Source organism: Macrotis lagotis, chromosome 1, assembly GCF_037893015.1.
Source record: "Macrotis lagotis isolate mMagLag1 chromosome 1, bilby.v1.9.chrom.fasta, whole genome shotgun sequence".
NCBI lineage: Eukaryota > Metazoa > Chordata > Mammalia > Peramelemorphia > Peramelidae > Macrotis > Macrotis lagotis.
Window position 1 is genome coordinate 705,053,909 of NC_133658.1, and position 14,065 is coordinate 705,067,973.

A 14,065-nucleotide genomic window follows, 5' to 3' on the forward strand; every position below is an offset into this window, starting at 1 on the left:
AAAAAGCTTCAGTTGCCTCTCCCCTCACCCCTAACTCTTGCTCCATATGCCAGACCTTTCTCCTATTCTGAAGTATCTCTGCATGGAGAGGACAAGGTTCTGTCAGGGACTCTGGAGAATGGCTTCATCCTACTTTTCGGCTTGAGATGCTTGGGTCTCCAGCAGCCCAAAGCTTCAGCCTGAGATCCCACTAAGGCCATGACACCGCCCACAGGCTCCGAGCATCTCCAGCACCGCGCGTCCAGCGGCGCCTAGACGCCGGACTGGCGGCTCTGCGGGAAAAGAAATGTCTCTATCCTCACGTGCAAGTGCTCCAACCCAGCCGCCCCCACCAACACCCCCAGAACAAATATAGAAATCACGAGGCACCCAACCCAGTGCACTCAGGCCTAGGACGAACCCTAATATCCTAGTCTAGTTCAAAAAAAAACAAAACCTTTTCCCCAGAAGCACCCAGGTCGGGGCTGAGCAAAAGCAGGACCAAGACTTAAGTCATGATGCAAGGAGCAAGCGTGAGTATAGACGGTGGAAGGGAAAGAGAGCTAAGGGATGGGACGACCTCTCCAATGCTGCCAGTTGGTCTGGACCGCTAATGATTGGCCAGTCTTCTCACTCACGACACTCACTACCGCACCTAAGACTTTACACCTGGGCCTCTTCCTACTTAGCAAAACCTGATCCCCAGTCTGAGTTGGAGAATCAAAGAGATCCTGTTTGGGGGTTTTAGCCCCTTTGAGGGTGGGTGGAATGAGTAAGGAAAACCAAGAGAAGATAAAGCGATTCTCGAAAAATTGGGGGTTTTCCCTTCTAAACTGAGTTCAAAGGATTTCAAGTTGAAAAAAAACAGACTTGGAGGTCATCTAATCCTCAGTTCTTTTGGGGTTTTTTTTTGCGTGACATTGACCCCTTTGGCAGTCTCTTGAAATTTATGGCGTTTTCAAGAAGGATGTTTTTTAAATGCATAAAATAAACTAGATAGGATTATAAAGGAAACCAATTATATTGAATAAAATAAAAATTTTATCCAAAAAAAAAGTTAAAGAAGTTCATGGAACACAGGTTAAGAAAGCCTGATCTAGTCCAGCTCCCTCTTTAAAAAAAAGGTTTTGGGAACAAAGGAGTTAACGAAAGGAGGTTAAGCGAGTTGCCCAAGGAGAGACAGAATTTGAACTCAGATCTTTTAACTCCAAAGTTAGAACTCCTTCCTCTGTAACCCTTCTTTTTAACTTCACCCTCATTGAACGGATGAGGTAACTGAGGCCTTTAGATTGAAAGTGTTTGACACCGGCAGTCGGCGAAGCAGGATTTTGCTGCCTAGTCCTCTAACTCCGTTCCAAATACCTTGTGCCACGCTTAAGACAAATGAAAGAAAGAAAGCTTCACGGTACCCAGAATATTCCTGAAGCGTTAACTCCGGCACTTTACTCCCCCCATCTCTACCTAAGCAAAAGTTATATGAATTCCAAGCAAAAGGCCCGGAAAGTTGCATTTCACCCCTTACCCCCCGCACACACAGACTGCCTTCCTCGGGCAAACTCTAGGTTTCCTTGAACAGCCAACACACTGACAGTGTCCTTTGACAAGACACCGAACCCTTCCCGGAAGCCTTGAGAAAATGATCCCTGCTTTGAAAAGGAAAGAAAAAAGCGAACTGCCTAGGGAAGAGCAAGGAGCTGCAAATTTACCTCACGCTGACTCAGTCCACACAGCAGATGGTGGCAGAGCCTGCAAGGGAAACGACCTACCCCCCCCCCTTTTTAAAGTACTTCCTAATACCAGCAAAGGCTCGTCTTTGAGTACAAGGCACTTCGTTCCTGTGAAAATCTATCCCTGTCTCTGAGAAGCTCACTTACGCACATTGCGCGGACTGTTTTACTCTCTGGTGACTTTTGCCACTCGAGGCGAAGAGGCCCCGAAATTCGAGCAAACCTGACCGCAAAGCGCGCGCGTGAAGACACACACTCAGCCCCATCACACGATGCCCCACCGTTAAGAGTTCCTCAAAAAATAAAAAATTAAAAACTAAAGCAACAACCCCCAAACAAAGCAAAACAAAACAACCACCACAAACAAAAAAACAACAACCGTCGAGTTCCGACGACAATCCACCACTTTTACTTACAACTGCGAGGGCACCTCCTCTACATCTGACTCCAAAAGACCCACACCGAGAATTGGGAACAAAAGGGACTGGATTACATTTTTTTAAAAAAGTGGAGTCTCACGTGAAGAGCTCTACTTGTTAAATATGAACTGTAATTTGTATTTTTCTTCTTGTGTTTGGTATTTAAGGGGGTGAGAGAGTGGGGGACAAAGAAAAAAATTAGAAAATAGCAGTTTTGCTATGTAAGACAAAACAAAATTCAATGGAGCGCCGTCTAGTGGCAGTTGAATTGTCCAAAGAAGGCAAAGGATCTGTACTTGGGAATAAATGTCTCCCTATATTTGGTACTTTTTAGTCTTCTTAAGATCTGCCAAACTTAAGGGGAAAATATTATAACCCTTAAGACACTGAAAAACATGATCAGAAACAAGAGGATCTCCCAGTTAGACCAAAATCTCGAGATTGGACGGATTCTTAGCACCTTACTTCCAAACCCAGTGGCAATCACCTGCACAAAAAGAGGCATTTTCCCGAGCAGACAAGGGCAAATCTCTACAAAACCCCCAGCCGAGACCGAACTGTATTCCTCTCCCTCTGCCTACCCTTAGAGTTGGATTCAGTCACTTATATATATATTAGTTACCCTGAGAGAATAAGGGCCTGAGACTCAACTGGTCATGCATTCAGTTTTCCATTTGACCCCAAAGAACTCTCAGATTCTTCTCAACATAAACTGATAGGTTTTTAAATGAAATTTCTACCCTAGATACACATCAAGAGTATTTTTAAAGTATATTTAATGGCTTCTTGGAAAAGTAAGGCATTCTCTAGGTCTGACTCCCCCCCCTTCCAAAAAAAATGAGTACTCTTTCCTCAGAGACCACGAATTAACGAAAGACAATGATTGGTATCCACTACCTAACGCTTGTCTCAGTACTAGTTTAGCAGACCTTTTTAAAATTATTGTTATTATTATTACTAACGTCACCCACTGTACACATACATGCCTGCATACATACGTACACATTCACACTCCAGTCCACTCCCATCACATCTTCCCTTTTCCTCTCAGAATTTAAAAGTCAATTCCTTATTTTAAAACGTCTCCTGTTTGCTTTGTCTCAGAATTTCTGTGAGCATCAGTTTGAAAAGATGGGTGGGTGGGTGGGTTGGGGGAAAGACACACTTTTCTGAAAAGAAAAAAAAAGTAGAGGAACATGATGAGAAGTTTGGAATAAAATATTTGCAAATAAAAAGGATAGGGGAGTTGAGTCGTGATTGGTCCTAAGGGAGGGGGAAATACAGCTCAAGTTTAGCTAGACGTCCCATGGCTGATTGAGGTTCCACCTGATCATTTAAAATTAATCACCTATAGCAACTGCATTTTCTGCAAACGGTAAACTGCTTTAAAACACCATGTTAAAGTTTTAGCAGATTTATTTTTACTTGTTATACACAGACGATACAAACGAGCAAAACAAAACATTTCTCAGTGGAGCTTGTACTTGTATAAATTATTCAATTCACAGACAAAACATAACAAATATAAAAATCACAACATTAGATTTACAGAAGAGTCAAAAATATACACACGTTTAGACCCTGAATTGCTATTAGGAAAATCCCCCCCCATGGACTGGAATCTAGGTTGAATATTGTGTATTATTATGCATATTTCACGTTATAATTTAAAATACCAAAAAAATTGTATAAGTTTGCTACACAACATTCGAAATCCTACTAATCTACTTCCAGGGGGATTACTGTTCCTTATCAAATGTAACAAGACTTACAAGAGGAAAAAAAATCAGTCTTACTCGCACCAATGCTAGTGTTTTTCCAAGGAAGTCAGATTTCAGCTGTTTTTTTCTAGGTTAGAGGGAAAAATCATCTTCAAAACTAAAATGCAGTAAAATATACAACTCACACGATTCATCTTCACTGGACTACACTATAGTTACCAACAATTCAATCATCTATATCGTTTTAGAGTATTCATTACAAAGATTTACAGCATATAAAGAGAGGGAGAAAACTGAAGAGAAATTCGGAAACAGTTGTCAGCATATTTGGCACCTGCACAGACCAGTAATGGATTTGGCACTTTGGGAAAAACAAATAAGGCAAAATAATATTGCTGATGTCGAGCTATTCGATTTAGGAAGTGAAAAAAACTTACAAATTCAGTTAACTTTACTTTTTGGAGGCATCGTGCCATTTAATTAACTTTCCTATAAAACGGATTCCCATTCTTTATAGGAGTTAGGGTAAGTTCTCCTTAGCTGTGTGTGTGTGTGTGTGTGTGTGTGTGTGTGTGTGTGTGTGTGTGTGTGTGTGTGTAGGACACAGAGTAAATTATTCCATGCGAGGGATTGCAGAGAAGTGAGAAACCCATTACTCATTGCCATAGCTGTTGGCCATTTTACATTACCAAAGCCTCTAGAATATAGTTAACCATCTCTCAAGGAAAATAAATAAATAAATAAATAAATAAATGATAAATAAATAAATAAGGTTAAGCATGAACTGGTTTTGTGCCTTCACAATAAGAATAAAAACTAGCCATTCGTTACAATAAATTAACACTATGTACAGACATTTCACAGGCTTTGTTCCACTAAAATTCTTAACATCCCTACCATCCATCCATCCATCCATCCATTCGTGGATAAGGAAGGAAGCGCTGTATGGGCTCCAAGTTCTAGAGTCAGGCGTCCTATTTTATTGAGGGTAAGGGGCGGGGAAATGTGGGGAAAGGATTGGAATTGCTTCGTTCCTATAGCACTTGCTTGGCTTTTGTCTGGCAAAACCCAAGGACTGTCCAGATCTCCCAAAGGTGAAGGATATCGTCACAAGTAAAAGGAAAGCAAAAACAAGCAGTGGGCCAAAGAAGGGGAGAAGAGAGAAGAGAAGGCAGGGGAGAGACTCGGATAAGAACAACTTCATGGCAGAGAAGAAAGGCGGGACGTTTAAAGGGGCAAAGAGCTTACAACTAAGAGCGGAAGATGAGTGCGCTCACTGCAGAAGTTGCTGTGGGAAGAAATAAAAGGTTAAAATCACACTCAGAGACCTGCGGTTTATTCACTGAAGACGGCAATGGTAGGGCCCAAAGAAAAATGCACGCACTGCGCAAGGTAGGGTTGTAGTGAGTGGAAATGGAAAGAAGAAAGTTGTGGAGGGGTCTGGCCTTGGTGGGGAGATGAAAGGGAGTCTCGGGGCTGGTGGCGGGGCCTAGGAGCTGCTGCCCGCCGGCAAGTCTAGCTGTGAGAGTAGAAGCCGTAGTAGCCTATGTCCTTGGCGCAGTTCTTCTCACAGTCCCTTTGGGTCAACACTTCGCTCTTGAGGGGAGAGGAGCTCTCGGACACCGGCGTGTCCGACGGCGAGATACGCCTCCGCTTGGCCTGCTCGTAAATCCCAGAATCAGAGGAGTCGATGGACTTAATGGACGACGGGGTCTCGATCCAGCTGGAGTCGGACAAGTCTTTGGGCTTGGAGTCCTCGGAGCCGGGGGGCAAAGGGGAGCGCTCGGTGGCCAGGCTCTCCGCCTCCTCGCCCAGGTAGGGGTTGCTGCTGGCCATGCGGGCGGCCGCCGCTGCGCTGTTGGGCCAGCACGAGAGCATGGAGCTGGACTTGCTGCAGTACTGCGGGGGGCTGCGGGCCCCCCAGCCCGACGGGTCTGCGTAGTAACCCAGGGGGCGGCCCGTGCAGCCCGCAGCCTGCAGCGGGAGCGCCTTGACGCCCGCCGCGGCGTACGAGAGCAGGGTGGCGGCGTTGCCCGCGAAGTCAGTGGCCGTGTCGTAGGCCGAGGCGGCGAAGTCCAGCCTGTTGTTGGCCGGCGTGACGAACCAGCGCTGGGGCGACGGGGCCCCGGGGTCCTCGGCCTGCTGGGGCGACAGGAGCCCGTTAGTGTGTGGCACGCTTCGGTCTGTGCCTGGGCCCGGGCCGGCCCCGGCCCCCGGGTGGAAGCGCGCCTTGGCGTAGTTGCTGACGAACTGGTCCTGCAGGAAGGAGCCGGCCATGGCATAACGGGCCCCCGGCACTATCTGCGAGCGGGGAGAGTCGTTGGGCGACGGGGTCAGGCGGTCCATATCGCAGCCCGTGTAGATCCTATCAGGGGGGAGAGACAGAAAGAAACGGGAGGAATGGCACGCAGTGTCCAAGGAAGAAGAGGAAGAGGAGGAAGAGGGCCCCAGGGTCAGGGAAAGAGAAGGAACTCTGACCTCCTCTCTTCTCCTCCCCCTCCCCCACTCAATAAACATGAATCCCTCCCGTGGCCGGACCCAACTTCAAGAAGCCTTCCCCAATGGAGATAGGGAGTTGGGGTGAGAAGGGTGAGGGAGGGCACACATCTCTTCATCCCCATTCTAGGAAATCACTGACCCAAAAGGAAGGGAAAACGTCTATGTGCATTGGCCTAAGGAAGGCAAGGGGTACAAAACTCAGTCTATCTCTTCTTCCTTCTGTCCATCCCTTTGTCACGCAAAAGGGTCCTTCCAAAATATGCAGTTCCAGGGTAGAGGAAGCTAATTGAAGGTCTTCTCTCTCCCTTTGTTTGGTCAAAACATAAATATGCATATTCACACAGCCAGGCTGATTAGGAATTAGCAGGCATTCTCTATGTGGTCAAAGGTTTTCTGTGCTCTGGGGATACTTTCTATAAGGTTTTTGAGAGGTGGTTTAAACAAAGACTCTCCATTCTCTCTACCTCTTCCTCTTTTTATCACTCTCTTCCCACTCTCTGTTACTTTCAATAAGGCCCTTAGAAAGTCATCCAGACCCATGCACACTCATCTCTTCTTTTTCTTGTGTAACTGATAAAAGAAATTTATGTGCATCTCCAGTAGGCATTATGGAAAGAAACCACCCCCCCCTTGCCAATCTCTAAGAAATTGCTGCTAGAATATCTAGGAGAAACTCTTTAATCTTCTATTGTTTTCTCTACCCTCCACACCCACCAAAACAAATAAAAAAAGAATCATTACTAGAAGAAAGAATTGTGAAACTATGAAGGGGAAATTATTTAAAGTTTTTACAGAGAAAAAAATTTCCCTCACCCATCACCCCACACACTTTCTTCTTCCTAGCTGTTCAAAAATGGAGGCTGAGACCTTTTGCTATCCAACTATCCCTTGGCAATCCCAAAAGGCTTTAACTGGAAGGCTTGGGTCATTGGCAGCTATAGTGGCATGAATGACTTTCATTAGAAAATAAGCATAGGCCTCTAGGCTAATAGAGCCTCATTAGGAGATTATTTGAGTGAGGGAAAAGACTGTTAGATGAATAGGAATGTATCCACCTACAGATTAACAAAAATTCTCCACTTACAATCAACTAATTCAGGAACCCTAAAATGCTCAGCAGTCCATGTTTGAAGCACTGAGGGTGAGGTACTTAAAGGAGAGTAACAGTTCTTTTATATTTCAGTCCCAGTTTGGAGAGAGGGTCTCACTGGTCACAAAATAACTACTGAATGCGCCATAGATAACATCAAAATTGAAATCTGATTTGTCAAAGTTCTGTCTTCAAAAAAAAAACCCAATAAACAATTGAAAGAAATATTCAGAATTTGAGTACCTGGGGATGAGGAAGGAAGGAAGGAAGGAAGGAAGGAAGGAAGGAAGGAAGGAAGGAAGGAAGGAAGGAAGGAAGGAAGGAAGGAAGGAAAGAAAGAAAAATGTTTCTTTTTTTGCTCAGGAAAAAAATGCATAGTTGTGAAAAATACCTTTCCATAGTAATAAACATCAACTGATTTTAAAATCAAAGTGGAGAAAAGAAAGATGAACAAGTGACAAGCAAGTTCCTTTTAAAATAGATTTCTGCAACATTTAGTTCATTAGGAGTTGGGAAGGGGAGAGAGCCTTCCCAGGTAAAAGGGATTCTCTGCTATTTTGTAATCTGTCTTGAAATTTAGTTGCATTTCAAAAATTAGAAATAAGGGGGCTGGAAAGGAACAAAAATAAGAATATGCCTATCTTCTCTATTTACTGAGATGCAGAAACAGTGTTGCCAAAAGTTAGTTTAACCACCCACTGACAGTTTAGCTAGGTCTGAACCCCTTGGGAATCCTGGGCCCATATGCAACACTGAATACATTCAAACAGATGTTAATAATAAAATGAAAAAAGCTAGGATTCTAAAGGTCTATTATTCCTGGTCACCAACACATTCTGGATTTATCTATTTTCTATAACTTAGCTAAAACCCTCTGCAAACACTCTCCCAGAACTCGCCCTTTAGAAAGTAGGGGCAAGAATGAAGTGGGGAGGAGTATTTACTTTGGAATATTTACGATCAGAGAATCATACTTTTGTAGGGCTTTTTTTTAAGGAGATGGGGAAAAAAAACAACATATTATCACTATCAGTCACCTCTTCTGGGCCCACAGTTTCCTAAACTGCTTCTCAAAGCAGACACAGTTTGAGTACAGATTGGGTTTAGGAATGGTGGCATCTGCCCGAAGCTGGAAATGAAGCCGCAGCCTTGTTTCTTTTTTCCCCTGCAAATTTAATCTGATCCTACGCAGAGGGCGGCTACAACTTGGTGGCAGTATCCCAGGCACTGAGAGCAAGCCATCTAATTAAGACTTGTGTCTTTCCCTTATATGGTCAGGGAAAAAATAAGGGGGAATCCCCACACTTCTTTGAAATCTAGATTTAGAACTCATTATCCACCATCATTCAAACCCTGAGCCACCAAGACTGATCCCCTACACTAATGTTCTGATCTAGAGTGAGCTTAGAAAGGACTTAAATTCCCCCCCCACCAGAAGGAAAAAATTAATAAGACAGGAGACAAATATGAAAGGGTAAAAGAGAAGGAAAAGGAATAAACACAAGTTTCTAAGTCACATCCAGAAAGTAAAAATTTAGGTGAAAATTATTTCCTTATGACGCTATTTAAATGTGCATCAAATACCACTTCACTTCTTTCCCCAAACTCAAACTGCTAAAGCAAGCAGTTCAACCCATTAATTGTAGGCTGCTTCACATTTTTATTTAGTCCACAAAAATGCACAGGAAATGCTATTACAGGAAACTTGAAAGTGGGTAAATAATATGTCACATATGCCAATAAAACTCTCACAACTGCCAAAGCAACTTGCAGTTTCGGGCAGAATCCCGGACAGGAATCATATACAATCTGAGCTAAGCATCTGTAGTCATACACACAACAGGACTGCAACCCAGAGGTAAAGTTATCTTCCAATAACGCAGCCAAAGTCCCAGCACCAAGTGAACAACGTCTCGATTCAGACACAGTTAAAGATAGAAACTCGAAACCCCTGGACCATACCAAAATATAATCAATTTAAGAAAACATCTCTGCCAAGGTGGGTAGGACAAACAAAAAGAGGGGAAAGGAAAATAAAACTACTACAAATCTCATCCTCACACAATTCAGCTTCTGAAAGGTTTCTATTCGACAATTCTTCCATTTTATAATATGATAAGCATTGCACTTGTGAGTGTGACCCCGAGAAGTGAAGTAATAAAGAAGCAAATTTACTTACGTGTCATAGTTATCCCGAAAGCCCTTTGCGAAGGGGTTGTGATCTATTTTCAACTGCGTAATCTGAGGAGAAAAAGATCAATATTTATTTGCCAAGCCTGAGAAATTGTGGTATTTGAAAATATATAACCTGTCAATTATTACAAGGATAATTTCATTAGCTGCACGACTTCTCCTTTTTAAACACTTGGAGTGAAGAGGGTAATGGGAAAGGGAAAGTTTAAATTAGTGATGAGTGCCCTTTAACGAAAGGCCCAAATGAAATTCAAGTCTTTTAATTCGTTCCTGCTCTACGTTTATAGAATTTTAAATATATGCATGTATCCATCCATACATATATCACAAATGCTTGTTAAAGCAATATATTTGTTCAGACGAAAGCGTTTCCAGAGAGATTGAATTTATGACCAGATGTTGAAAATTTGCAACCTTTTCGCGACATTTTAAAAGACTGTGTGATGAGTTTAGTACAGCAGCTGCACGAGCAGAGAGGATTCATCTTACACATTAAATCTAAGTTTCACTTTAATGAAAATACCTACTAATAAAAAATAAAAGTTTTAGTATGTTTAAAAAGCACCATCACCCCCTTCCCAGACAACAGCAGCTATTGCCTGATTTTAAAAAATTGCTTTAAAAATACTGGATTGACCACTGGCGCAGATTTCCTTCTGAGTATTCCACCCCTTAATAATATGCTTTATTATAGTTTTCATGTGCTTCTGGATATATATATATATATATATATATATATACATATATATGTATGGATGGATGTGTGTTTGGATGTTTCCTCAGTCTCCCAGGATGGTGATTTTGTTCGATTTAACCCTCAGTCCTACCCACCTAGGAAACCGTTTCAAAGGCTTTTTGATTTTCTGTGATAACGATGATGCTTGCCAAGAACGAAAATGCAGGGGGGGAAATCTGCTTGTTTTGTAAAGGGAGAGAGAAATTGAGGGAACAGCTTTTTATCTGTTCTTGTTTACAGACCAAATTCTAACTCCCTGAATGAAGACCACCAGAAATCCTGGGTACTGCCTAAGTACCAAAAACCAGTCCCCGAAGTCAGAAGCAATAAGCAATCGTATTTCCCTCCTGCCTGCAATTTTTTGGAGGGCGCACATCCGGCCTCTCTAGCTATAGCTAAATGCTGTGACTGCGGCCGCTGCGGCTGCTGCCGGAGCTGGGGGTGATGCTGCCTGCCTTAAGTAGAATGTTTAAGCCCAGTTACATCTGTGTTTTGGTAGGCGGTGACCGCTATGAACTGTGTCTCTGGGAAGGTGAAAGTCTGGACCCTCCCTGGCTGGTTGGTATCCTCTGTGCCATCTTCGTTCACTTCCACCACATGCAAGCGAGGCTGGTACTTGTGCAAAGACTGTAAAACCACCATCTGTCGAGCAGAGAGAGAAAAGGAGAGAGACCCAGCGGCAAGTTAAAACATTTGTTCCTGTTATGTGAGTGTGTGCGTGTGTGCGCGTGTATGCCGCATGAAGCATATTATATATTTTGCAGGACTTGCCTCTCCTTGCTAGTCTGATAACTAGGAATAAGACCTCACCATCTCACAGCTGTCAGAAGAGATCCGACTAGATCACCCTCTGGAAAATGTGACCCGAACCACCCATCCCTCGGGCCATCTCCTTTTCCACCCTGAAAGAGGGTCAAACATTTTTCCAACCTGCAAAAATCCGATTCTCCTTTCACAAATTGATCAATCGGATATTTGTATTTAGAAAACTGAGAGGATGTAGGGTAAAAAGGGAGGATTAATCCATGTTTCTTTGTTCACTTCATTTTAGTGGATTGAAATTAAATTTTAGAAGACAGAAAAACACCAAATCCTTATCTTTACAGAAAGGAGGAAAAGTGTTCCCGATTCAAGGAGGAGGTGGGGGGGAGAAAAGAGATAATTTAGCATACGAATTAGTACTATTTGTTTTTCTTTCTGGTAGCTGATTTTAAGAGCTTAGAGGGGAGTAGGAATTGGATTGTCAGAAGGGTGTTTGTGTATCTGTGCGTTTCACTGACCTGGCCATTGTTGTTTGAAGCTCCTTTGTTGTTTGTAAGTTTTAATTTCCCAAAAGAGATTTCTTGGCGCATCCAGTGAGCCCCTGTATTGGGGGAATCGGGATGCATATAGACCCGGTTTCCTAGAGAAACAAACATACATTGTTTACACAAGCACACCCCCACTCCCTGCCACCGTGTTCAAGAACACACATACATACACGAGCATACACACACACACACACACACACACACACACACACACACACACACACACCTTGAGTCAGTAACTCATATTCATAATGGGAGTTTTCAAGAGGCACTCTTTTTCTTGATATTAGCTGTAGAAAATTAAAATAGCTTTTGCATAATCTACTCCCCCTCTTTCCTTTCTCTTCCCCCCCCCTTTCCTCGTCTCTTTTTCTTTTTAAAAAAATTGGCCAATCGTTTTTAAAGTCGCTCTAGCCAGTCCACAAAGGCTTTAATTAATCATTCTCACCTAAATATGTGTCAGAAAAAAGTGTTAATTGGAAGAACTTGCCTTGTACATTGGTGTCCGCTTTGCCGCAAGGAACCCATTTCCCTCCTTGAAATCTCCAGTGATTAGGGTCCGCCAAAATTACATCCACAAAAATATTGTAATGAGCCGTGGGATCCAGACCAGAAATGTTAAAACTTAAAAAAGGAAACATGCGCCTATGTAAATTAAAAGGAGGGAGGGAAGAGGAAGAAGAAGATAATGGAAGAAAAAAACCATTAATATTAAAGATTTTTATGTAAAACGGAAAAAATAAACAATGCCCCAGAAGTAAGGGCGAAACTCACTATAGCAGCATAGATGCCGGATTAAAGAAAGGGCCATGTGAAAGAGGAAAAAAAAGCGTAAGGGACCCGGGGAGTGTTGAGGTAGAGTGGGGTGGATTGGAGTGGCATGAGCGGCAGACCTTTCCTCTCTCCCGGGAGGGGAGAGAGGCAAAAAGGACCCACACCGGATTCAGTAGAAGAATTCATCCTTCTCCAGGTGCCCGTGCCCAAACGACCCTTTCCCATCTTCCACCCTGGTATGGCTAAATCTCACCTTTGCCCTCGGGATTGTCACCCCCACATAAGCATAGGTCCCTCCACTGTCTTTTTTGAAAGCTAGGAAAATCGGGGTGCAAACCCCTCCAATTCCGATCCCCCCTCCCCGACCCTCGCTGCCTCAGACGCCACCACTCTGCGGACTGTCCGCTAAGCCCAGCAGGCAGCGGCTGTAGAGCAGCAGCAGCAGCAGCAGTAACAGAAGCAGCCGCAACGAAGGTCGCTTTTACCTTCCCTGTTTGGTGATGATCATCTCTGTTTGATGTCGATGAAATTTCAGCCAGAGTGGTCTGTTGCATAAGTAGACCTGAGCTTTGCCGGGCACCAGTCCCGGTTGAGTAGAGGAGAACTGATAGAAAGGCGCTCCTTGGTAAGAGTGCCCATACTGTTGAGGGTATGGATAACCCGCCGCTGGATAGCCCTGTGGCGAAGAATTGGACAGAAGGCTGTTGTAAGCTCCATTGGTGATCACGGGGTGGTGTGCCATGTAGCGACTGGGGCTGCCGATAGAGAAGGCAGGGTGCGCGGGTCCATGCTGGCTGGGGTAAGGGAACATGGTACTGGGAGCAGTGGCAGCGGACTGGGGCTGGCTGGACTGAGAGAGGAGATAGCGATCTGCAGCAGATCCATCGAAACTGTGACGAAGCTCAGAGACCCCGTCCAAGACAGGAGAGAGTTTACTTCTCTGGACGTCCCCTGGTGAGTCCTTGGAGTCAGGAAAATTGTCTGTATCTGACTGATTCGTCATCCCCCTGGTAATTTTTTTCAAAGGTGAACTTCTCTCCAGGTTGTCAGTGGTCGAGATAATGGGATGATCATGCAAGACAAGCTCAGATCCGCCTGAATGTGGGTAACTGCTGCTCACATTGAGAAATTTCTTGGAGAGCATGATAGAAGGAGAAAGACAGTGCTCCAGCTGCATAGCTCTAGAACCAGAGCAATCGCCCTCCCTTCCCTGGTTTTTAAAGTGCTATTTATCATAAACTAGAAATCCACAGACCCCCTCACTAGACGGAAAGCACTTCAACCAGCAAATGCTTCTCAAAGGTTTGATTTACTTTTTTTTTTTCCCTGGGAGAAGAGATTGGCCAATTGACACTATGCAGCAATCAGAAAAGGCTCACTTTTGATCTTGCTGCCTGTGCAGCCGATGAAACGGCTCCTGCCATTGGTTAACTGCTGACAGTAATTTAATTAGATAGACATTAATTAGGATAATCACCTGGCTCCTGGTCGCGATGATCATGGCAATTTGAAGGAGATGATTTTATTGTGGGCAATAGGGGAGGGGGGAAGTGTGTGTTGGTTCTACGTGATCATTGTTGTGTCACCTTTAAGCTTTGTGACCACTGCGTTAGGAAA

General features: G+C 43.9%; 1 protein-coding gene across 1 annotated transcript; it reads right to left on the reverse strand.

Annotated features, from left to right (window-relative positions):
• Window positions 1-5,199: 5,199 nt before the first annotated feature.
• Window positions 5,200-13,625, reverse strand: TBR1 (T-box brain transcription factor 1). The gene is made up of 6 exons (XM_074236664.1): window positions 12,934-13,625; window positions 12,165-12,319; window positions 11,645-11,766; window positions 10,848-11,006; window positions 9,615-9,676; window positions 5,200-6,211 (listed from the first exon to the last, which is right to left on the reverse strand). Exons 1-6 carry the CDS (start codon window positions 13,623-13,625, stop codon window positions 5,362-5,364), a joined length of 2,040 nt encoding a protein of 679 aa, XP_074092765.1. The 3' UTR covers window positions 5,200-5,361.
• Window positions 13,626-14,065: the final 440 nt, after the last annotated feature.

Excerpts from the sequence above, each read along its gene's own strand:
- TBR1 (XM_074236664.1), bottom strand. The coding sequence starts at position 13,625 with ATGCAGCTGGAGCACTGTCTTTCTCCTTCTATCATGCTCTCCAAGAAA. Across the intron at positions 11,007-11,644 it reads CTTCAAACAACAATGGCCAG|ATGGTGGTTTTACAGTCTTT; the intron begins GTCAGTGAAACG and ends TCTGCTCGACAG. Across the intron at positions 6,212-9,614 it reads TTTCGGGATAACTATGACAC|GATCTACACGGGCTGCGATA; the intron begins GTAAGTAAATTT and ends CCCCCCTGATAG.